Source organism: Pongo pygmaeus, chromosome 6 (assembly GCF_028885625.2).
Source record: "Pongo pygmaeus isolate AG05252 chromosome 6, NHGRI_mPonPyg2-v2.0_pri, whole genome shotgun sequence".
Taxonomy (NCBI): domain Eukaryota; kingdom Metazoa; phylum Chordata; class Mammalia; order Primates; family Hominidae; genus Pongo; species Pongo pygmaeus.
In genome coordinates this window covers 38,566,182-38,585,613 of record NC_072379.2, presented here as the reverse complement: position 1 = coordinate 38,585,613, position 19,432 = coordinate 38,566,182, and the positions used below count along the sequence as shown (strand labels likewise).

The window sequence follows — 19,432 nt, the reverse complement described above, 5'->3', positions numbered from 1 at the left end:
CTTGCCTTGCCCAGGCTGTGCTCATACTATTTATTTAATAATTCTTATCAGTGTGCTTATGTCAGCAGAAACCTTCCACCATACACAGGCAAAACTCATGAATTGAACTGTTTCCAATGGGGCATTCTCTTCTAGTCTACCAGTGCAAAAGTTGTAGTCTTGTGTTTCCAATGTAAGATTTATGCCAGGATCATAAGCTCAATTTTTATGTAGACTCAGAAATAATCCTTATTAATAGGTACAGAACTATGTGTTTTCTTGTATTTAAAATTAATATTTTTTAATTTACAGAAAATGTCATCTTTGTCTACTCATTTATTTACTTTGTGTTATAGGCCCAGAAGAATCTGTATCTGCATCAACACCAGCAGAGCTCAAATAAATCCTGATGCAGTATGTATTTAGGATAATTTTTAAATGGCCAAGTATGACATGACTGTATTATAGCTATATTTCTGAGGCTCTTTTTGCATTTTATTAATATAGACTCTCATTGAATAATTTACCTTGCAGCAGATTGACATTGCTGCATAGAAGGGGCAGGTGTTGGTTTTTGTTTCTTGCATTTCTCTGGGATGTGAAACACATGGCTAACAAACACAGCTAAGGCCTCTGGTACCCTCTGCCCTGCTGGCCTGGTGATGTCCCAGTGTCTCAGAACCAATCACTTGCTCCTCCTACTGTATGAACCACTCTTAGCGGGCATTGCTACTGGATTCTTAACTAGAGAAAACTTACAGAACAGGCGTTAAGCCTTTTCCAATATTTGGTATTGTAGTCTTCATAGAAATCATTTCGAGTGACAAAAAAATTTAATTCCAGAATATGGTGATACAGTTTATGTTAAGAAAAATATTTTAATTTATTATGCCATGAATTTATAAACATTTAATAGAAAACATTGTAACATTTGCTGTTTTTAAATTTTTGCTATTTTTTCACAAACTGATATTCAAAATATTAAACATTTGTTATTTTGTATAAACGTTTAAGTAAAAATATGCTGTTTTAATATTTAATTTAGTAGAATTAACAAAAACTTTTTAATACTCAAACTGAATTACCTTGTTTTATAAATGTTAAATTGTTTATATTTAAGTAATTAGCTTAAAAATATAGTTCTATGTTTTCTACATTAATTGATTAGTAAAATAATAATTTTATGTGGGAATGTTTTCAAAAAGCCAAATAAAGCCACAGATATTTTAGCTTCTTTCCCAGAATAAACTTATCATGCATTTGCTTACCTAAAATTTAAGTTTCAAATTAGTTCTCTATATGAGATACTTAATCGAGCATATATATTTGTATTCATTGATCAAACTGATATGCTACGGGAGAATGTATGCAATGTGTAAAAAATGCAAATGGCTGTATGCATTGAATAAAAATAATATACAATTATAGTAAGAAGTTTGTTTTTTCCCTTTCCTATTCTCTTCCTTTCTCTATATTCTCTTCCTTCCTTACCTCATTCCCAGACACCCCCACCTTAAAAAAAAGTCATCAGGAACAGATATCAATAGTGTAGAACGCTTCAATTCTCTGTTTAGATTATTATAGTAACAGAAACCTGTGGTTTAGGAAAAATGGGGACAAAATTTGGAGTAAGGATCAGTGATCAAATTTAGGCTCCACCTACAGTAGCCAGTGTCGACCTAAACAACAAGCAGAGAGGCTGTCTGAAAGCAAATGGTATTTATCTGGGAATGAGGCAATTCAATGGAAATATAGTAAACCATGCACATATAGTAAACTGCGCACATATTCGTGGAGGTCAAGGAAGACAAAAATAGGGAGAATTACATAATTGTTTTGACATAATTATCGTTGACTATAATGATCAATAATGAGGGTGATGCCAGTCCAGGTTTGAACAGGCAGTGGCTGAACAGATGTCCTCACAGAAGTATTTTTTTAACGTATGGTTGCAATACCCTTTGTTCAAGGTTGCAGTTTTATAGAGTCTTTTGTGATAGCTTTTGCTATTCTGTGCAATTCCAACTATATGGCATGGTGGGAATGGTAAAACTATGGCTGCAGTAAAACTATCACTGATAGACGGAGATTAGGGAGGAGGAACGAATAGATACAGCACAGAGGAATTTTAGGCCAGTTAAACTACTCTCTATATAATGCTACAACGGTGGAAATATATCATTATAAATTTGTCCAAACCCACAGAATTTATAACACCAAGAGTAAGCCTTACTATAAACTATGAACTTTGGGTGATAATGGTGTCTCAATATGGGTTCATCAGTTGTAACAAATGTATCACTGCTGTTCCAGGTGTTGATGGTAGGACAGGCTGTGAGTGCTGAGAGGAAAAGGAATATGGGAACTCTCTTCTTTCTGCTCAATTTTGCCGTGATCCTAAAACTGACCCAAAAAGTCTATTAAAAATAAAAAAAAAATAAATAAGATAATGCCCTACATGTCATAAAAAAAATAAAAATTACAGTGTAAAAAAAGCAGGTTGGGCATAGTGGCACATGCCTATAGTCCCAGCTAGATAGAGGCTGAGTAGAGACTATTGCTTGAGCCCAGGAGTTCAAGTCCAGCCTGAGCAGCATAGCGAGACCCTGTCTCATAAATAAATAAATAAATAAACAAATACTTTTATAAAGCAGAAAGTGTTGGGTTTGCTGTCTGCAGTGCTAAATGATGGGATATACAAGTGGTTATATCACATCCCTTGAGTTAAAGATTAAAAAACAACAGATCAACTTAGGTCTAAAGGACAAATCAGCATTAGTAACATTTAAAAATGAAAATAAGGGTGCTCACCTCAGCAGCACTTATACTAAAAATGAAAATAAGGAGGAAAAAATATTTTCAAGTCTTTTTGTCCTTAGAGAGCAAAGCTCAGCAGCTTTGACAGGCTCTCACACTCTTAGTTTAGATTGCATGTGGGAGCTCTTTGTGAAACAATAAAGAGGCTGTCTGTGCAGTTTTAACAAGTACAATAATGTGCCACAGAAATTCTGATTCAGTAGCAAGCTCTTCAGGTGGTAAGACATGAACCCTCCTTTGAGACATACTGCCCTATAACCTGGGTCAATGCAATTTTGAATTAAAAGATTTTGTTTTGAATGTGCCATGTTTTTATGGGGTTACTAAAAGATTTGCAATAAAGTACAACTTTTCTACCCAAGAATATCCTAATTTCTTTGAAACTATCCATTATGTATTAATATGTAGCTATTCCTTTCCTCATGAACTATAGATGTACAATTATTTTAAAACTGCATCTTGGGGACTTTCTAGTAGTTTAGATAATTATAACCATCTAAGCTAAATCTCCCCACACATCATTTAAAAATTGAGCAGATCAATTAATCAAATTGAGCAGATGTACCAATCTTTGTACATCTATAATATAAAGACAACCACCAATGGCCCATTTCTTCAGCACAATTAGAAAAGGAAGGACACCATAAGCTTAAAATGACCTGTAAATAGACAAACATAAACTTCCAGCAGAGTCATTTCTATAGCTCCCACCACACACTTTACTGAAGATGAGGGAGGACCCAGAAAGACTCCAGAAGGAGAAGCGAGGGTGGAGGTAAAACTACTTGCAGAAGGAAAAGTCCCAATTATGTGGGAACATAGTAAAAATGCATGGTGAAGGGGAAATCGAAGTGGAGAAAATGGAAGATTCTATCAAACAACAGTAAGCCAAAAAAAAAATGGAAGGACGCACCATCCCTCCCCTGTACCTATGAAAACAGCCACTCAAGAAAAAAATCTTTACATCTCACTACTGATAGAAGATGGCACATTTGAATTGTATAAATCATCCCAATAGCCAACTCTATTCACAAAATAAAATATATTAGAAGTCTTTATCTATTAAGAGTACAATAAGACAAAGGCAAAAACTGAGAATAAAAATATTTCGGCTGATAAAAATTTTCTCCAAGAAGTTAACAGTGAAACACCTCTATTGCAACACTTCTCAAGCAAGCATTTAGAGATTTTAAAAATGTATAGACAATAACAACAAACATATACTCTGGCTTGGAAATTTAAAAACTAAGAACAGAAATTAATTCCATCCTGTAAAAAAAAAGAACAAATAAAATGTGAGTTTATTTAATTTCAAGAAGAAAAAGAATCAAAAGAAAAATTCTATCAGAAATAAATACTGTAAGATGCCCCAAGGAGAACAGATTCCAATAAAAATGTAACATGGGTCATTGAAGAAAAGAAAGAAAAGAGCGAAGAGAGTGAAAATGTGATGAAATAGGATTAGTGGGAAATTTGTTGAAATGGAAGACAATGAAAGAAGATTAAACATATGTACAATTGGATTTTCTGAAGAAGGAAAAAGCTATACACAATGGAACAGAACTAATATTTATAACTGTAACTCAAGAAAATATTTCAGAAATAATACTTGAATCCACCTATTGGAAAGATCCACAATGTACCAGGAAAACTTATCTGTAACAATGTCAAGACATACCCTAATAAATTGTAAGATTTTATTGTAAATAAAATATCCCCAGGTCTCTAAAGATCTAATAATTTACAAGGTCAAGCAAAATTATCCAGCATAAGATTTCTCAAAAGCAACATGCAAGGCAACACTGAAGTAGCATTTTCAAGAAATTCAGTGAAAGAACATATCAACCAAGCCAAACTGTCCCTCAAGTATCAAGGCTATAGTAGAACAGTTTCAAACTTGTAAGAATGAGCCTTTTCTGAAGCAGCAGCTAGAGGATGAGACTGACTCAGCTAAAAATGACTGAAGAAAATTCAGCAAAAGGACCACTGATGAGCACTTAATATAGTTAATTATGGACCTAAAACTAAAATAAAAGCGGGGAAAACATGAGAGAGTAATATATAAATGTTCTATGTTCTGACAAACCAGAAATAACATAACTAAAATTTTAGAAAAGGAGAAGATAAATCTAAAATAAACCCTTTGGTGGATACATCATACACAGTACTCAAAGAATACCATTAGAAACTCACAAAACAGATAGTAAAAAATTAAATAAGAAATAAATAAATAAAATAAAATAAATAAAATAAAACAGAAATAAGGGCACTAAGAAAGACATAAGTTAAAAAAATAAAAACAAATAAAACATTACAGAAAGAAAAATAGTAAATATAATACTCATAATAATTACAATAATGTGACTAAATTAAGACTACACCTGTAAGTCATATCAATAAATGTAAACGAGCTTAACGCATCTGTTAAAATATTTTCATTTTGGTTTACAAAGCAAGACACAAATGTCATATGCTGGAGACATGAGACACAGCTGAAACAAAGGATTCAGAAAGGCTAAAAATGAAATGATGAGCAAAGGCATACCAGGAAAATAGAAATAATAGAAAACTCAGGTAGCAATATTTATGTCATACAAAGTAAAATTCAAGCAATAAACATTACATGAGACAAATAAAGAACTTTTTAATACTAAAAGCCAAAGTCACGGAAAAGACAGTACAGTTATGAATATCTAAGTATCAAGTATAACAGAGACCACTTTTATGAGGCAGGAACTACAGGAAATGCAAGGAGTCAACTACTAATAGGATACTTTAACACATCACTCTCAGTGCAATTCAGATCAACCAGAAAAAGTTAAGAAAGGTTATAGAAGGCCTAAGCAGTGTAATCAATATGATAAGTCTTACGGATATATATCAAAAGTTAAGATGCGATAATAGAATGTATACCTTCAAATGCATGCACAGAATATTCACATAAATAGTTGTTATACTGGGACACAACAATGTAGAAATGTGCAAATACTACTCTGACCACAGCTCAATAAATCTGGAAATTAATCACAAAATCAATAAACTTAAAAAAATTCCCACCAGGAAATTTTTGAAAACCTGCACAACTTATATTTAATGCCCTTGATGAAAGAGAAAGTACTAACCTAAATTACAAAATTTCTAAAAATAAATATAATAAAAATACTCCTAGTAAGGACCTATGAGAACTAGACCTAACACATATATACAGAGCACTACACCTAACTACAGCAGAATGCAAATTCTTCTCATGTGTACTTGGAACATTCTTCAGGACAGAGCATACATTAGGCAACAAAATAAGCCTCAAGAAATCTAGCAAGATGGACATCATACAACGTATCTTCTCCAGCCACAATGGACTGAAACCAGAAATTAATAACAGAAAAACTGGAAATTTCACAAATATGTGGAAATTAAACAGCACATATGTAAGTGACCAGTTGGTCAAAGAAGACATCACAGGGAAATTAGGAAATAGTTTGAGATGAATGAAACAAGAGCACAGGATATAAAAACTTATGGGGGCCAGGCTCAGTGGCTCATGCCTTAATCCCAGCACTTTGAGAAGCCGAAGTGGGTGGATCACCTGAGATCAGGAGTTAAGGCAAGCCTGGCCAACATGGTAAAATCCCTACTAAGAATACAAAAATCAGCTGGGCACGGCAGTGCATGCCTGTAATACCAACTACTGCGGAGGCTGAGGCAAGAGAATCGCTTGAACCCAGGAGGCAGAGGTTGCAGTGAGCCGAGATTGCGCCACTGCACTCCAACCTGGGTGACAGACAAAAAGAAAACAGAAAACAAAAACAAAAAACAAAAAAACACTTATGGGATGCAGTGAAAGCAATGGTCAGAAATTATAAATTTAGACAATTTAGAAATTTTCATTATAAATTTAGACAATTTAGAAATTTTCATTATAAATTTAGACAATTTAGAAATTTTCATTATAAATTTAGAAATTCATAACTCCTGACCACTGCTTTCACTGCATCCCGTAAGTTTTTTTTTAAAGTTTTTATATGTTGTATTTTTTTAATGTAAACAAATACATGAAAAAAGAATAAAGATCTCAAATCAGTAAGCTACCTTTACATTTTGAGGAACTATAATAAGAACAAACTGAACCCAAAGCTAGCAGAAGGAAGGGAATGATGAAGATTAAAGCAGAAGTCAACAAAATAGAGAATAGGAAAAAATACAGACTCAGTGAAACCAAAGTTGGTTCTGCGAATAGATTAACAAAGCTGACAAACTGTTAGCTAGAATGATGAAGAAAGAAAGAGAGAAAATTCATATTACCAAAAAAAAGAAATGAAAGTAAAGACATTGCTACCAACATTAAAGAAATTAAAAAGGATTATAACACTATGAACAACCGTACTCCAATAGAATTAGATAACCAAGATGAATGGGCAAATTCTTAGAACACTCATATTACAAAAAGTGACTCAAGAAGAAATAAGAAAATATGAACAGATCTATAAAAATTAAAGATACTGACCCAGTAATCAAAAACTTCCCAATAAAGGAAGTAGTCTTCACTAATTACCAGTTATGAACAACAATCTTTCTCCAGCTCTTCTAAAAATCGTAAAGGAAGGAGTACTTCCTAACACATGAGGCCAGCATTACTTTCATCCCAAAGTCAGATAAAGGACATTGCAAAAAAAGAAAATTACTATCCAATATTCCTTATGAATATAGATGCAAAAATCTTTAACAAAATACTGTCAAACTGAATCCACTAGCATATTAAAATAATTAAATATCATGACCAAGTGGGATGTATCCTAAGAATGCAAGGCTCGCTAAATTAATCAACCACATTGAGGGAATGAAAGGAAAAAAAAAACATAATCATCTAAATTCATCCAGAAATGTATATATAGCATACATCCGCAATATATCCAATATCATGGTAAACACTCAACATACCAGGAATTGAAGGGCACTTCCTTAACCTGATAAAGGACATTTATGAAAAACCTGCAGTTAATATCAAAATCAATGATGAAAGGCTGAAAGCTTTCCTTCTAAGATCAAGAACCAGATAAAAATGCCTGCTTTTGGCTGGGTGCTGTGGCTCACGCCCGTAATCCTAGCACTTTGGGAGGCTGAGGAGAGTGGGTTGCCTAAGCTCAGGAGTTTGAAACCAGCCTGGGCAACACGGTGAAACCCATCTCTACTAAAAATAATAAAAAATTAGCCAGGCATGGTGGCTGGGCGCCTGTAGTCCAAGCTACTTGGGAGGCTGAGGCAGGAGACTTGCTTGAACTCGGAAGGTGGAGGTTGCAGTAAGATGAGATCGCCCACTGCACTCCAGCCTGGGGACAGAGCGAGACCACATCTCAAAAAAAAAAAAAAAAAAAAAAAAGCCTGCTTTTGTCACTTCTATTTCAACAATGCACTGCAATTAGGGAAGGAAAAAAAAAAGGCATACCAACTGGAAATAAAGAAGTAAGTAGAATCATCTCTATTTCCAAATGGTTCTACAGTTTGAGTGTTGGTGTCTCCCTACTCCAAATTCCCAATTAAGACAGTATTTAGAGGTGGGGACTTCAGGAAGTCATTAGGTCATGAGGGCAGAGTCCTCATAAATGAGATTAGTGCCCTTATAGAAGAGGCTTGAGAGAACCTGTTTGCCGCTTCTGCCATTTGAAGATGAAGCAAGAAGCCACCATATTTGAAGCAGACAGTGACTCCTCACCAGACACTGAATCTGCTGGCCCCTTGATCTTGGACTTCCCAACTTCCAGAATAGTGAGCAATAAATTTCTGTTGTTTATTAATTAAGAAGTCTAAGGTATTTTGTTATAGCAGCAGGAACAAACTGAGACAGATGGAATGATCTTATACAGTGCAGTATACAGAAAATCCTAAAGAATACACATACACACACAGACACACACACCTATTATATGGCCTATGGCCAATAAATGAATTCAGCAAAGTTGCAGCATACAAAATCAATGCACAAAAATCACTTGCATTTCTATACTCCAACAATGCACAATCTGAAAAGGAAATTAAGAAAACATTTCCATTTTCAATAGTATCAAAAAGAATAAAATACTTAGAAATAAATTTAAACGAGGAGGAGACTTATACACTGAAAACTACAAAACGTTACTAAAAGAAATTGAAGAATACAGAGTAAATCCAGAGACATCTGGGGTCATGGATTGGAAGACTTAATATTAAGATGGCAACACTCCTCCAAACAATCTACACACTTAATGCTATACTAATGGAGGCAGAGTGGTACTGGCTTAAGGAGAGACATATACACCAATGGCATAGAACTGAGCATCCAGAAATAACGCCATATGCCTATAGTCAGTTGATTTTAAACAAGGGTGTCAAAACCATTCATGGTGAAAGAATAGTCTGAAGTTCTAACCCTTTAACTGTACCTTGGTTTTTCCTAATCCTGAAGCTAATCTAAGGGCTCCTAACCAAAAAAGGCATCTCATTATCGTATAAATGACACTCTTTTTCACTCTGGAGATTCCACAGTTTTTAGAAGTTGTGTGCCAAAAACCGAAGAAAAAACCCGAGTATCTTTTAAAAATTATAACACAGTATATCTGGAAAACCCTAAAAAATAAATAACAAAACTAACTCAGACTGTAAGATAAACCAGTGTTATTGGCATATAAGATCAATATGCAGAAATCTGCAATATAAATTTTTTAATTGACAAAATCATATATATTTATGGTATGCAACATAATGCAAGTTTTGTATACACAAACAATGACCATTTAGATGATAAAATGGTAGAGAAAATTCCATTTACAGTAACAAAAAAGTAGACTAAATATTTGGGAATAAATTTATCAACAAGCAAAATCTACATGAGAAAAAATTTTAAAACACTCCAGAAGACACAAAAGTAGTCTTGAACTAGACATCCCTTGCTTTAGCCAGGATAGCAACATTATAAGGATGCCAGTTAATTTATAAATTTAACACAATCCCAATAAAAATATGAATAACCCTTTTAAAGTCAATACTAAAATCCCTACAGAGGCCAGGCTTGGTGGCTCACACCTATAATCCCAGCACTTTGGGAGGCCAAGGTGGGTGGATCACCTAAGGTCAGGAGTTCGAGACCAGCCTGATTAACATGATGAAACCCCGTCTCTACTAAAAGTACAAAAATTAGCCAGGCATAGTGGCAGGCGCCTGTAATCCCAGCTACTCAGGAGGCTGAGGCAGGAGAATCGCTTGAACCTGGAAGGAGGTTGCAGTGAGCAGAGATCGTGCCATTGCACTCCAGCCTGGGCGAGAGAGTGAGACTCCCTGTCAAAAAAAAAAAAAAAAAAAAAAAAATCCCTACATAAAAGAAAATATGCAAGAATAGAATGAAAACAGTTAAAAAGGAAAATCTACTAAACAGTTAAAAAGGAAAATCTACTAAAACAGTTAAATCTATGAAACAGTTAAATCTATGAAAACAGTTAAAAAGGAAAATCTACTAGGCCTACTAAAAAGTAAAACATACCAAAAAGCCTTCATAATAAAACAGTGTGGTTCTGGCACATGAATGACAAACAGATCAGTGGAAAAGATGAAAAAATAATACAACTACAGACATAGGTAAATATGTGTATAATGAAGGTGGCATCGCATATCGACCGAGAAAATAAAGTTTTTAATACATGGGACAAGTATACAGCCATTTCGATAGATAAAAAGAGAAAAAGAAAATTCGATCCGTACTTCACACCATACACAAGCAATACTCAGCATGGACACTGAGAAGCACGTCATCAGTTATGTGGGGCCAGGCTACAGCTGCAAGCTCCCCATCTCTCAGTCAAGTGGGAAGGACAACAGCATTGCTAGGTCTTCTTCCAGTTCTGAGAAAAGGGAGTCAAAATTCATGAAACTTGACACTTGGGTCTCTGCCATCCCAGTCTAAACGCCCTGGTGAGAGTTTAATCTGTACACGATGGCGACCGCGAGTTAAGACACCAGGTGCCATCTGGAGTGTGAGCTACCTGCAACCCTTCAAGGGAAAGTAGGATTCAGATCCACTTTTTAGATAAAACAGCGGTTCTCAGAGCATGTTCCCAAGGGTACTTGGGAATACCCAAGACCTGTTCAGGAGTCTGCTAGGTCAGAACAATTTTCATAATAATTTAAAAACTGTATTTATCTCTTTCTCTTATTTTCTCCCTATATTCAGCAGTGTTTACTGTACTATATGACATATGATTCTATTTCAGATTAAATGCAGAAGCAGACCTGAGAATTCAACTGTCTCTATTAAGCTGGATCGTGAAGGAATTGGCAAAAATGCAGAATTATGCCACTCCTCACAGTTTTTTTGTTTTGTAAAGATATAGTTATGTTTCATATACATGTCATTTACACTAATATAATGGGTTAATTATTGTTACTTTAAAATAAATTAATAAGTAAATAGGCTAAATATATTCGTTTTAATTTCTAATATAATAAATATCAATAGCTAAATACCTACATACACATTTCTTTGAAGTCTTCAGTGATTCTTAAGAGTGTAAAGGGGTCCTGAGACCAAAATGTTGGAGGTCTGCTGAGTTACAGCAACTCAAGAGAGGTTAAGTGACTTCCCTGCTATCACATAGCATGTGTCAGACAGATGTCTGTCCACCTCTGGACCTTTATGCGCTTTCCTTTCTTGGTTTACTGTGTTCCAGCCTTTGCATTACCCCATATGATACATGCAAATTGGATGCCACCTTTTGAAAACCCTTACTTAAAGAATTTTATTTTCATTTGGTGCAGTATTTGTGCTTTGCCAGTGGAGTATAAAACACTTATTCTTTCCACTCACTCAGACCTGGGGCTGAAGTAGTTTACAGGACAAGGACACCAAGCTCTCCACTTAGGATGTTACCTAGAAAGGCTTTCTGATATCTCAAGGTTGTGCAAGGGAAAGCTAACACCATCATTTCTTTTGAGATAGACCTGCTTTGGGCAGCCATCTGCCATGGGGTGAGGTGGTGTGGGACACAGAAGGCAACAGGGGAGAAGTAAGCAGAAAAGAATAAATGTCCGAACTGCTTGGCAATGCACAGTGTATATTACATAGCATACAATGCACAGTGTATATTACAGTGCACAGTGTATATTACAGTGCACAGTGTATATTACAGTGCACAGTGTATATTACATAGCAATGCACAGTATATTACATAACTGTATATCACAGTGTATATTACATATTACATTACATACACACAGTGTATAATATATTACACAGTGTATATTATTGTATATTACTCAGTGCATATTACAATGCACAGTGTATATTACATATTACACCGTGTATATTACATGTGCAAAGGTGTGCAATGTGCAGTAGAAAGGCACGCACTTTCCCTCGTGCCACTGCACTCCAGCCTGGGTGACAGAGCGAGACTCCATCTCAAAAAACAAACAAACAAACAAAACAAAAAACACACAAAAAACCAGAAAACTACAACCCAACTATATGCTGTTTATAAGAAACTCACTTCACTTACAACACATGAAAATACAAAATGGTCATGTACCATGTAATAATGTTTCTGTCAATGACAGAGCTCATATACAACTGTGGTCCTATAAGACTACAATACTGTATTTTTAATTACATTTTCAGTGTATTATATGTTTAGATACACTAATACTTACCATTGTGTTACAACTGACTGTGCTATTCAGCATAGCACTATGCTGTACAGGATTGTAGCCTAGGAACAATAGGATATACCATATAACCCAGCCTAGATATGTTAGGTATACCATCTAGGTTTGTAGAAGTACGCTCTGTGCTGTTTTTACAATGAGGAAATTGTCTAATTGTCTAATGGTGCATTTCTCAGAATGTATCTCCAGCGCTAATTGAGGAATAACTCTACATCAAAATTTGTGTGATGCAGCTAAAGCAATGCTGAGAGGAAAATTTATGCCCATATTAGAATTGAAGACAGGCTTCAAATCAATATTCTAGGTTGTCACCTCAAAAAACTATACAAACTATACAAAGTATACAAACTATACAAAGTAGCAAACTAAGCCCAGAGAAAGCAGAAGAAAAGAAACAATAAAGCTCAGAGCAGAAATCAATAAAGTTGAAAATAGAAAAACAATAGAGGAAATCAATGAAACAAAAGTTTGTTCTTGAAAAAAATCAATAAAATCAACAAACCTCTAGCAAGACTGATAAGAATAAAAAGAAAGAAGATACGAACACCAATATCAATAATGAAATAGGGAATACCACAATAGACATCACAGCCATTAAAAAGATGGTAGAAAAAAACACTAGGACCAATTTTACCTTCATAAACCTAGTGATTTATAAGAAATAAATGAATTCTTCAAAAATCACAAACTACCAAAACTCAACCAAGATGAAATACACTGCTTGAATTGTTCTATACCTATTCAAAAAATTGAATTCATAATTCCTCACAACTTGGAGGTTTTCCACATGGTTTCAATGGGAAATTCAACCAAATGTTTCAAGAATTAACGCCAATTTTACACAATTTCTTTTAGAAATTAAAAGAGGAGAGAACCGTTTTCAACTTATTTCATGAGGCCAGTATTATCTTGACGCCCAAATGAGATGAGCACAGCATAGAAGAGGAAGACTGCAGACCAATATTTCTTATAAATTTAGATTTTAAAATCTTCAAGAAAATATTAGCAAACAGAATTCAAGAATGTGTAAAAATAATTATATCCAATTACCAAGTGAAATCTATTACAGGTATGCAAGGTGGTTCAACGTTCAAAAACCAGTTAGTTTAGTGTAGTTTGCCATGTAAATATGCTAAAGAGAAAAATCACATGATTCTATAAATTCACACAGATCATTTGGCAAAATTCAGCATCTATGTATGATAAAAGCTCTTAGCAAATTAGGAATCAAGAGGGACTACCTCAATTTGATAAAGAACATCCACAAAAAACCCTACAGTTAACATATTTAATAGTGAAAGATGAAATGCTGCTTTCCTCCAATGACCAGAAACAAAGCAAGGATGTCCACTCTCACCCTTCTTATTCATCACAGTACTGGAAGGCCTAGCCATTGAAGCAAGGGAAAAAAACAAAATAAAAGCCATACAGGTGGGAAAGGAAGAAATAAAACTGTCTCTATTTGTAAATGAGATGACTGTCTATGTAAGAATTCCCAAAGAATCTACAGAAACACCCTTAGAACTAATAAGTGAGTCCAGTAATGTTGCAGTTTAAAAAACCCAGACATACAAATAAATCACTCTTCTATATACAACAATGAAGATATAAGAATTGAAAATTTAAAACACAATGCCATTTATGATCACTCCAAAGATAATGGACTGCTTAGGTATACACTTAACATTATGTGTACAGGACCTGCCTGTTGAAAATTACAAAATGCTGATGAAAAAGTTTTTAAAAGACTTACATATATAGAGAGACATACTGTGTGGATTAGAAGGTGCATCATAGTAAACATGTCTTTTCTACTGTTAAAGAAAAATATTATTCATGACACTTATTAAAGATAGTAGAGAGGTTTTATTCAGGACTTTTGCAATAGATATAGGCACCACTGTGATGGGTTTTTACAGTAGGAGAGAGAGATTGTGAAAGCATATTTGCAAACAAATATGACAGTGAGAGAAATCTAATATGGCTGACAACATCTTGCTTCTAGTCTCACAGGCTGACTGTCTTCACTCATTCCTGCACATAGGCCAAGCTAACCACAGGAGGAATTTAGTTTATAGTGTAAGCTGGAAACAAGGATAACAATAGCACTTCCCTAAAACTAAGCCCCTCCTTGCTCAGGGACTCAAAATTAGTGAAATGCCATGGAATTAGGATCATGGGAGGGACCTGAAATCTGCTAAAATGTAGGCACCGTTTCTATAATTCTTTACTTCCCAGGAGTCATGTGGCCAGAGGTCACAAGATTGGTGACTTCACCAATTGCTCCTGTAGATAACATCACTATTGTAGAACCTAAGATTGGTCTTTTGAGATGGTTTTCAGATTTTTGCCTTCTGGCAACCAGCTGACTTCATCTGGAGCCATGACTCATGGCTCTACCAGGCATGTAGCCCACACCCAGAGGCTGGCTCAATTTTTCAATCAGCAGCACCGATTCCCTAGCCCCCTGCCCACCAAGTTATCTATAAAAACTCATCTCTGAGTTTTCAGACTGATTTGAGTGATAACCCCAGTCCTTCTGCTCAGCTGCCTTGCTTTAATTAAACTCTTTCTTTACTGCAATACCGTGGTCTCAGTGAACTGGTTTTGTCTGTGCAACAGCTGGGACGAACCCATCAGGTGTTACAGCTGGGTTCAACTCCTAATACAAGGATAAGTGGGAATTTACAGCCAAGGAGCTGTACAGGGTCAGTAGATAGAAAATTACTAAGAGGAAACATCTAGGCTAAGGGGATTCTGGCTAAACTGAATCAACCTACTTGCTGAAGACAAGGCAAGGTGATAAGGTATCTAGGGCAAAGAATTAGAAATCTGATCAGATATCAAGCATAGGGGACTTTTGCTAAATTAACTCAGCAGGATTATTGCTAAAACTCAACTAAGTGGACATAGACTAGGGACTAAGGACAGATCAGGTTCTAGTCAGAAAGGGGACTCAGAGGAATCTGACTCAAGCTTGGTCAAAAAAAGAGAGGCTTAGTCACTACCCAAATTGATCTATAGGCTTAATACAATCTCTATCAGAATCCCAGTATGTTTTGTTTTATTTTATTTTTTCGCAGACATAGATGTGTGTGTTCTAAAATTTGTACGAGCTGGGTGTAGTGGCTCACACCTGTAATCCCAGCACTTTGAGAGGCTGAGATGGGAGGATCACTTGAGCCCAGGAGTTTGAGACCAGTCTGAGAAACATGGTGAAATCCTGTCTGTATAAAAAAATTAAAAAATTAGCTGGGCATGGTGGCACACACCTGTGGTCCCAGCTACATGTGAGCCTGAAGCAGATGGATTACTTAAGCCCAGGAAGTGAAGGCTGCAGTGAGCCATGATCACACCGCTGTACTCCAGTCTGGAAGACAGAGCAAGACCCTGTCTCAAAAAAAAAAAAAAGCATATGGAAAGGGATAGGCCTTGGAATAGCTTAACATCTTAACAAAGAAGAATCTAACAGGAAAATCACTCTACTCTATATTAAAGCCTAGTACGGTGAAGAAAAGAGTACAATATCGACAGAAGAGGGACAGACACATACACGACTGGAACAGAATAGAAAACCCAGAAACAGACCCACACAAATAAGCTCAACTAAACTCTGACAAAATGCCAAAGCAATTCAATGGAGAAGGATAGCCTTTTAAATGAATGGTCCTATAGCAACTGGATATACACAGGCAAAAAAAAATAAAATAAAAATAATCTTCACCCAACCATCACACCTAAAAACAGACCATAAACTTAACTGTAAAGTAGAAAACTATTAAACTTTTAGAAAAAAACATAAAATGAAATTTTCAGGATCTAGGGCTGGGAAGAGAGTCTTGACAACAAAAGCACAATTCACAAAAGGGATGATATATGAATTAAAAATTAAAATCAAATTGAAAATTAAGGCCAGGCACAGTGGCTCACGCCTGTAATTCCAGCACTTTGGGAGGCCAAGGCAGGTGGATCACTTGAGGTCAGGAGTTCAAGACCAGCCTGGCCAACATGGTGAAACACTGATTCTACTAAAAATATAAAAATTAGCCAGGCATGGTGGCGGGCACCTGTATTCTTAGTTACTCTGGAGGCTGGGGCAGGAGAATAGCTAGAACCCAGGAGGCGGAGGTTGCAGTGAGCTAAGATCACGCCACTGTACTCCAGCCTGGGCAACACAGTAACTTTGTCTCAAAAAAAAAAAATTGAAAATTTTAAAAAATGCTCTATGACAGCTCAAATATATGAAGAGGATAAAATGACAAACTAAAACAGGGAAAAAATATTTGCAAACATATACTCAACAAAAGACTGATATGTAGAATATACAAAGAACTCTCAAATCTCAACAAGAATAACAACAACAACATCAACAGAAAACCCAAACCATTCAATTAGAAAATGGGGAAAAGACATGAACAAATATTTCACCACAACAGATATACAGATGTCAATAAGCATCAAAAGATGCTCAATATCGGCTAGGCGCAATGGCTTACGCCTGTAATACCAGCAGTTTGGGAGGCTGAGGCAGGCGGATCACGAGGTCAGGAGATCGAGACCATCCTGGCTAACATGGTGAAACCCTGTCTCTACTAAAAATACAAAAAATTAGCCAGGCATGGTGGTGGGCGCCTATAGTCCCAGCTACTCAGGAGGCTGTGGCAGGAGAATGGCATGAACCTGGGAGGCAGAGCTTGCAGTGAGCTGAGATCTCGCCACTGCACTCCAGCCTGGATGACAGAGTGAGACTCCATCTCAAAAAAAAAAGCTCAACATCATTAGCCACCAGTAAAGGCAAATTAAGACCACAAGGAGACATTGAAACATCACTGCACATCTATCAGAATCTCTAAAATTTAAAAAAATGACAACATTAAATACTGGTGAGGATGCAAAGAACCTGGATCTCTCATAAATTGCTTGTGGGAATGTGAGATGGACCAAGGATACCACTCTTAGGGACCTGCAGGTCTCCCACCCTTCAAGCATAGCAATAAAGGAAAATCCTGAGTTTCTTCAAGGGAAATTCTAGGCACGTAGCTAGCCCTGAGAAGTACATAAGCAACCTGATAAGCAAGAAGGTAATAGTAGCTTAGAACAATAGCCGAGGAAGCTAGAATCACAGGATGTTTGGTTCCCCTATAGAAGGTAAAGATAATAGCTTCACATATGTCCCTGAGTTGTTTTTCAGGAACCCAGACCCCTACCAAATGGATCTGCTAGCACATAGACCTCAGATAAGGGGAACTGGGGACTGAACTCTTGACTATCATTCTTCATTCTAAATTTCTTACTGAGGGGTCTGGAGGAAGTCACAGCCATGAGCCAGAAGTAACATTCTTTGCTGACCCCAAATTTTAAAACAAAGCTTCTCTTCTCTAGCCAGTTGGAAATCAGAATATCTCTGAATTAACCTGTGACCGGAAAGCCCCCATTTCATAGCCCATCCTTTAGGCCAAAACCAATGTGTGACCTCCATGTATTGATTTAAAATTTTTCCTGCAGCGTGTGCTTTCCTGAAATTACCCCTACCTTAAAAACCCCTTACCTGGCCGGGTGTGGTGGCTTGTAATCCTAGCACTTTGGGAGGCCAAAGCGGGCAGATCACCTGAGGTCAGGAGTTTGAGGCCAGCCTGTCCAACATGGTGAAACCCTGTCTCTACTAAAAATACAAAAATTAGCCCCGCATGGTGGTGGGCACCTGTAGTCCCAGCTACTCTGGAGGATGAGGCAGGAGAATTGCTTGAACCCAGGAGGCGGAGGCTGCAGTTAGCTGAGATTGAGCCATCACTCCAGCCTGGGTGACAAAGCAAGACTGTCTCAAAACAAAAACAAAACAAAACAAAACAAAGCAAAGCAAAACAAAACAAAACAAAACAAAACCCTTAGCTGACAGGCATGAGGGAGCTCAGGACTTAAGTGTGAGCTGGCTGATGCTCCTTACTTGGTGCCTACAAACCTCAGTGTGGATAACTGGTCTTCCCATGCCAGGGGAGTGGACTCTATTTCAGTTAGATAACAGATATAAAACATTATAGCCACTCTGAAAAATAGTTGGGCAACTTCTTATAGAACTAAACATGCAATTACCATACCACTCAGCAAGTGCACTCTGGGCATTTATCCAAGAGGGAAGAAAAGTTGTTGCTGAGTTGTATGGTAATTGCATACATGAAATTTCTTGCCAGCTTTATTCTTAATAGCCTAACACTGAAAACAGCCTGGATGTCTTTCAACAAGTGAGTCGTTAAACTATGGCACATCACACCATGGAATATGGCTCAGCAATAAAAAGGAATGAACTACCGATACACATAACATGGGTGAATGTCTGAGGAGTTATATGGAGTGAAAAAAGCCAATTCCAAAAGGTTACACACTGTATGTTTCCATGTATGTAACATTCATGAAATGGTAAAATTTTAGGAATGGAAGACAGATTAGTGGATGCCAGGCTTAGGGTTGGAGTGGGTGAAGGGGAATTGGGGGTGAGATGGGTGAGCTATAAAATACCAAATGAGAAATCCTGAAACTGCTGAGGATCTTGACTGCGATGGTATCACACTGTGACAGAATTTTTTTTTTTTTTTTCCTTGAGACAGAGTCTCGCTCTGTCATCCAGACTGGAGTACAGTGGCGTGATCTCGGCTCACTGCAAGCTCTGCCTTCTGGGTTCAGGCCATTCTCCTGCCTCAGCCTCCCGAGTAGCTGGGACTACAGGCACCCACCATCACGTCTGGCTAATTTTTTTTTTGTATTTTTAGTAGAGACAGGGTTTCACCGTGTTAGCCAAGATGGTCTTGATCTCCTGACCTTGTGATCTGCCTGCCTTCGCCTCCCAAAGTGCTGGGATTACAGGTGTGAGCCACCATGCCTGGCCTCACTGTGACAGAATTGTATAGAACTAAATCTAGCAAAAAATGAGTACAAGAAAAACAGGAAATCTGAA

General features: G+C 36.6%; 1 protein-coding gene across 4 annotated transcripts in view; it reads left to right on the top strand.

Annotated features, from left to right (window-relative positions):
* C6H7orf57 (chromosome 6 C7orf57 homolog) overlaps positions 1-11,236 on the top strand; it is a 36,220-nt gene extending 24,984 nt beyond the window's left edge. For 2 of the 4 annotated variants that reach the window (XM_054495377.1, XM_054495375.2), the window contains exons 8-9: positions 336-393; positions 11,034-11,236. In XM_054495377.1, coding sequence (XP_054351352.1) covers positions 336-382 — 47 coding nt within the window. In that variant the 3' untranslated portion in view covers positions 383-393; positions 11,034-11,236. Of the gene's footprint in view, positions 1-335; positions 1,411-11,033 lie in introns of those variants that run through there. The other 2 variants (XM_054495374.2, XM_054495376.2) reach the window with 1 other exon arrangement.
* Positions 11,237-19,432: the final 8,196 nt, after the last annotated feature.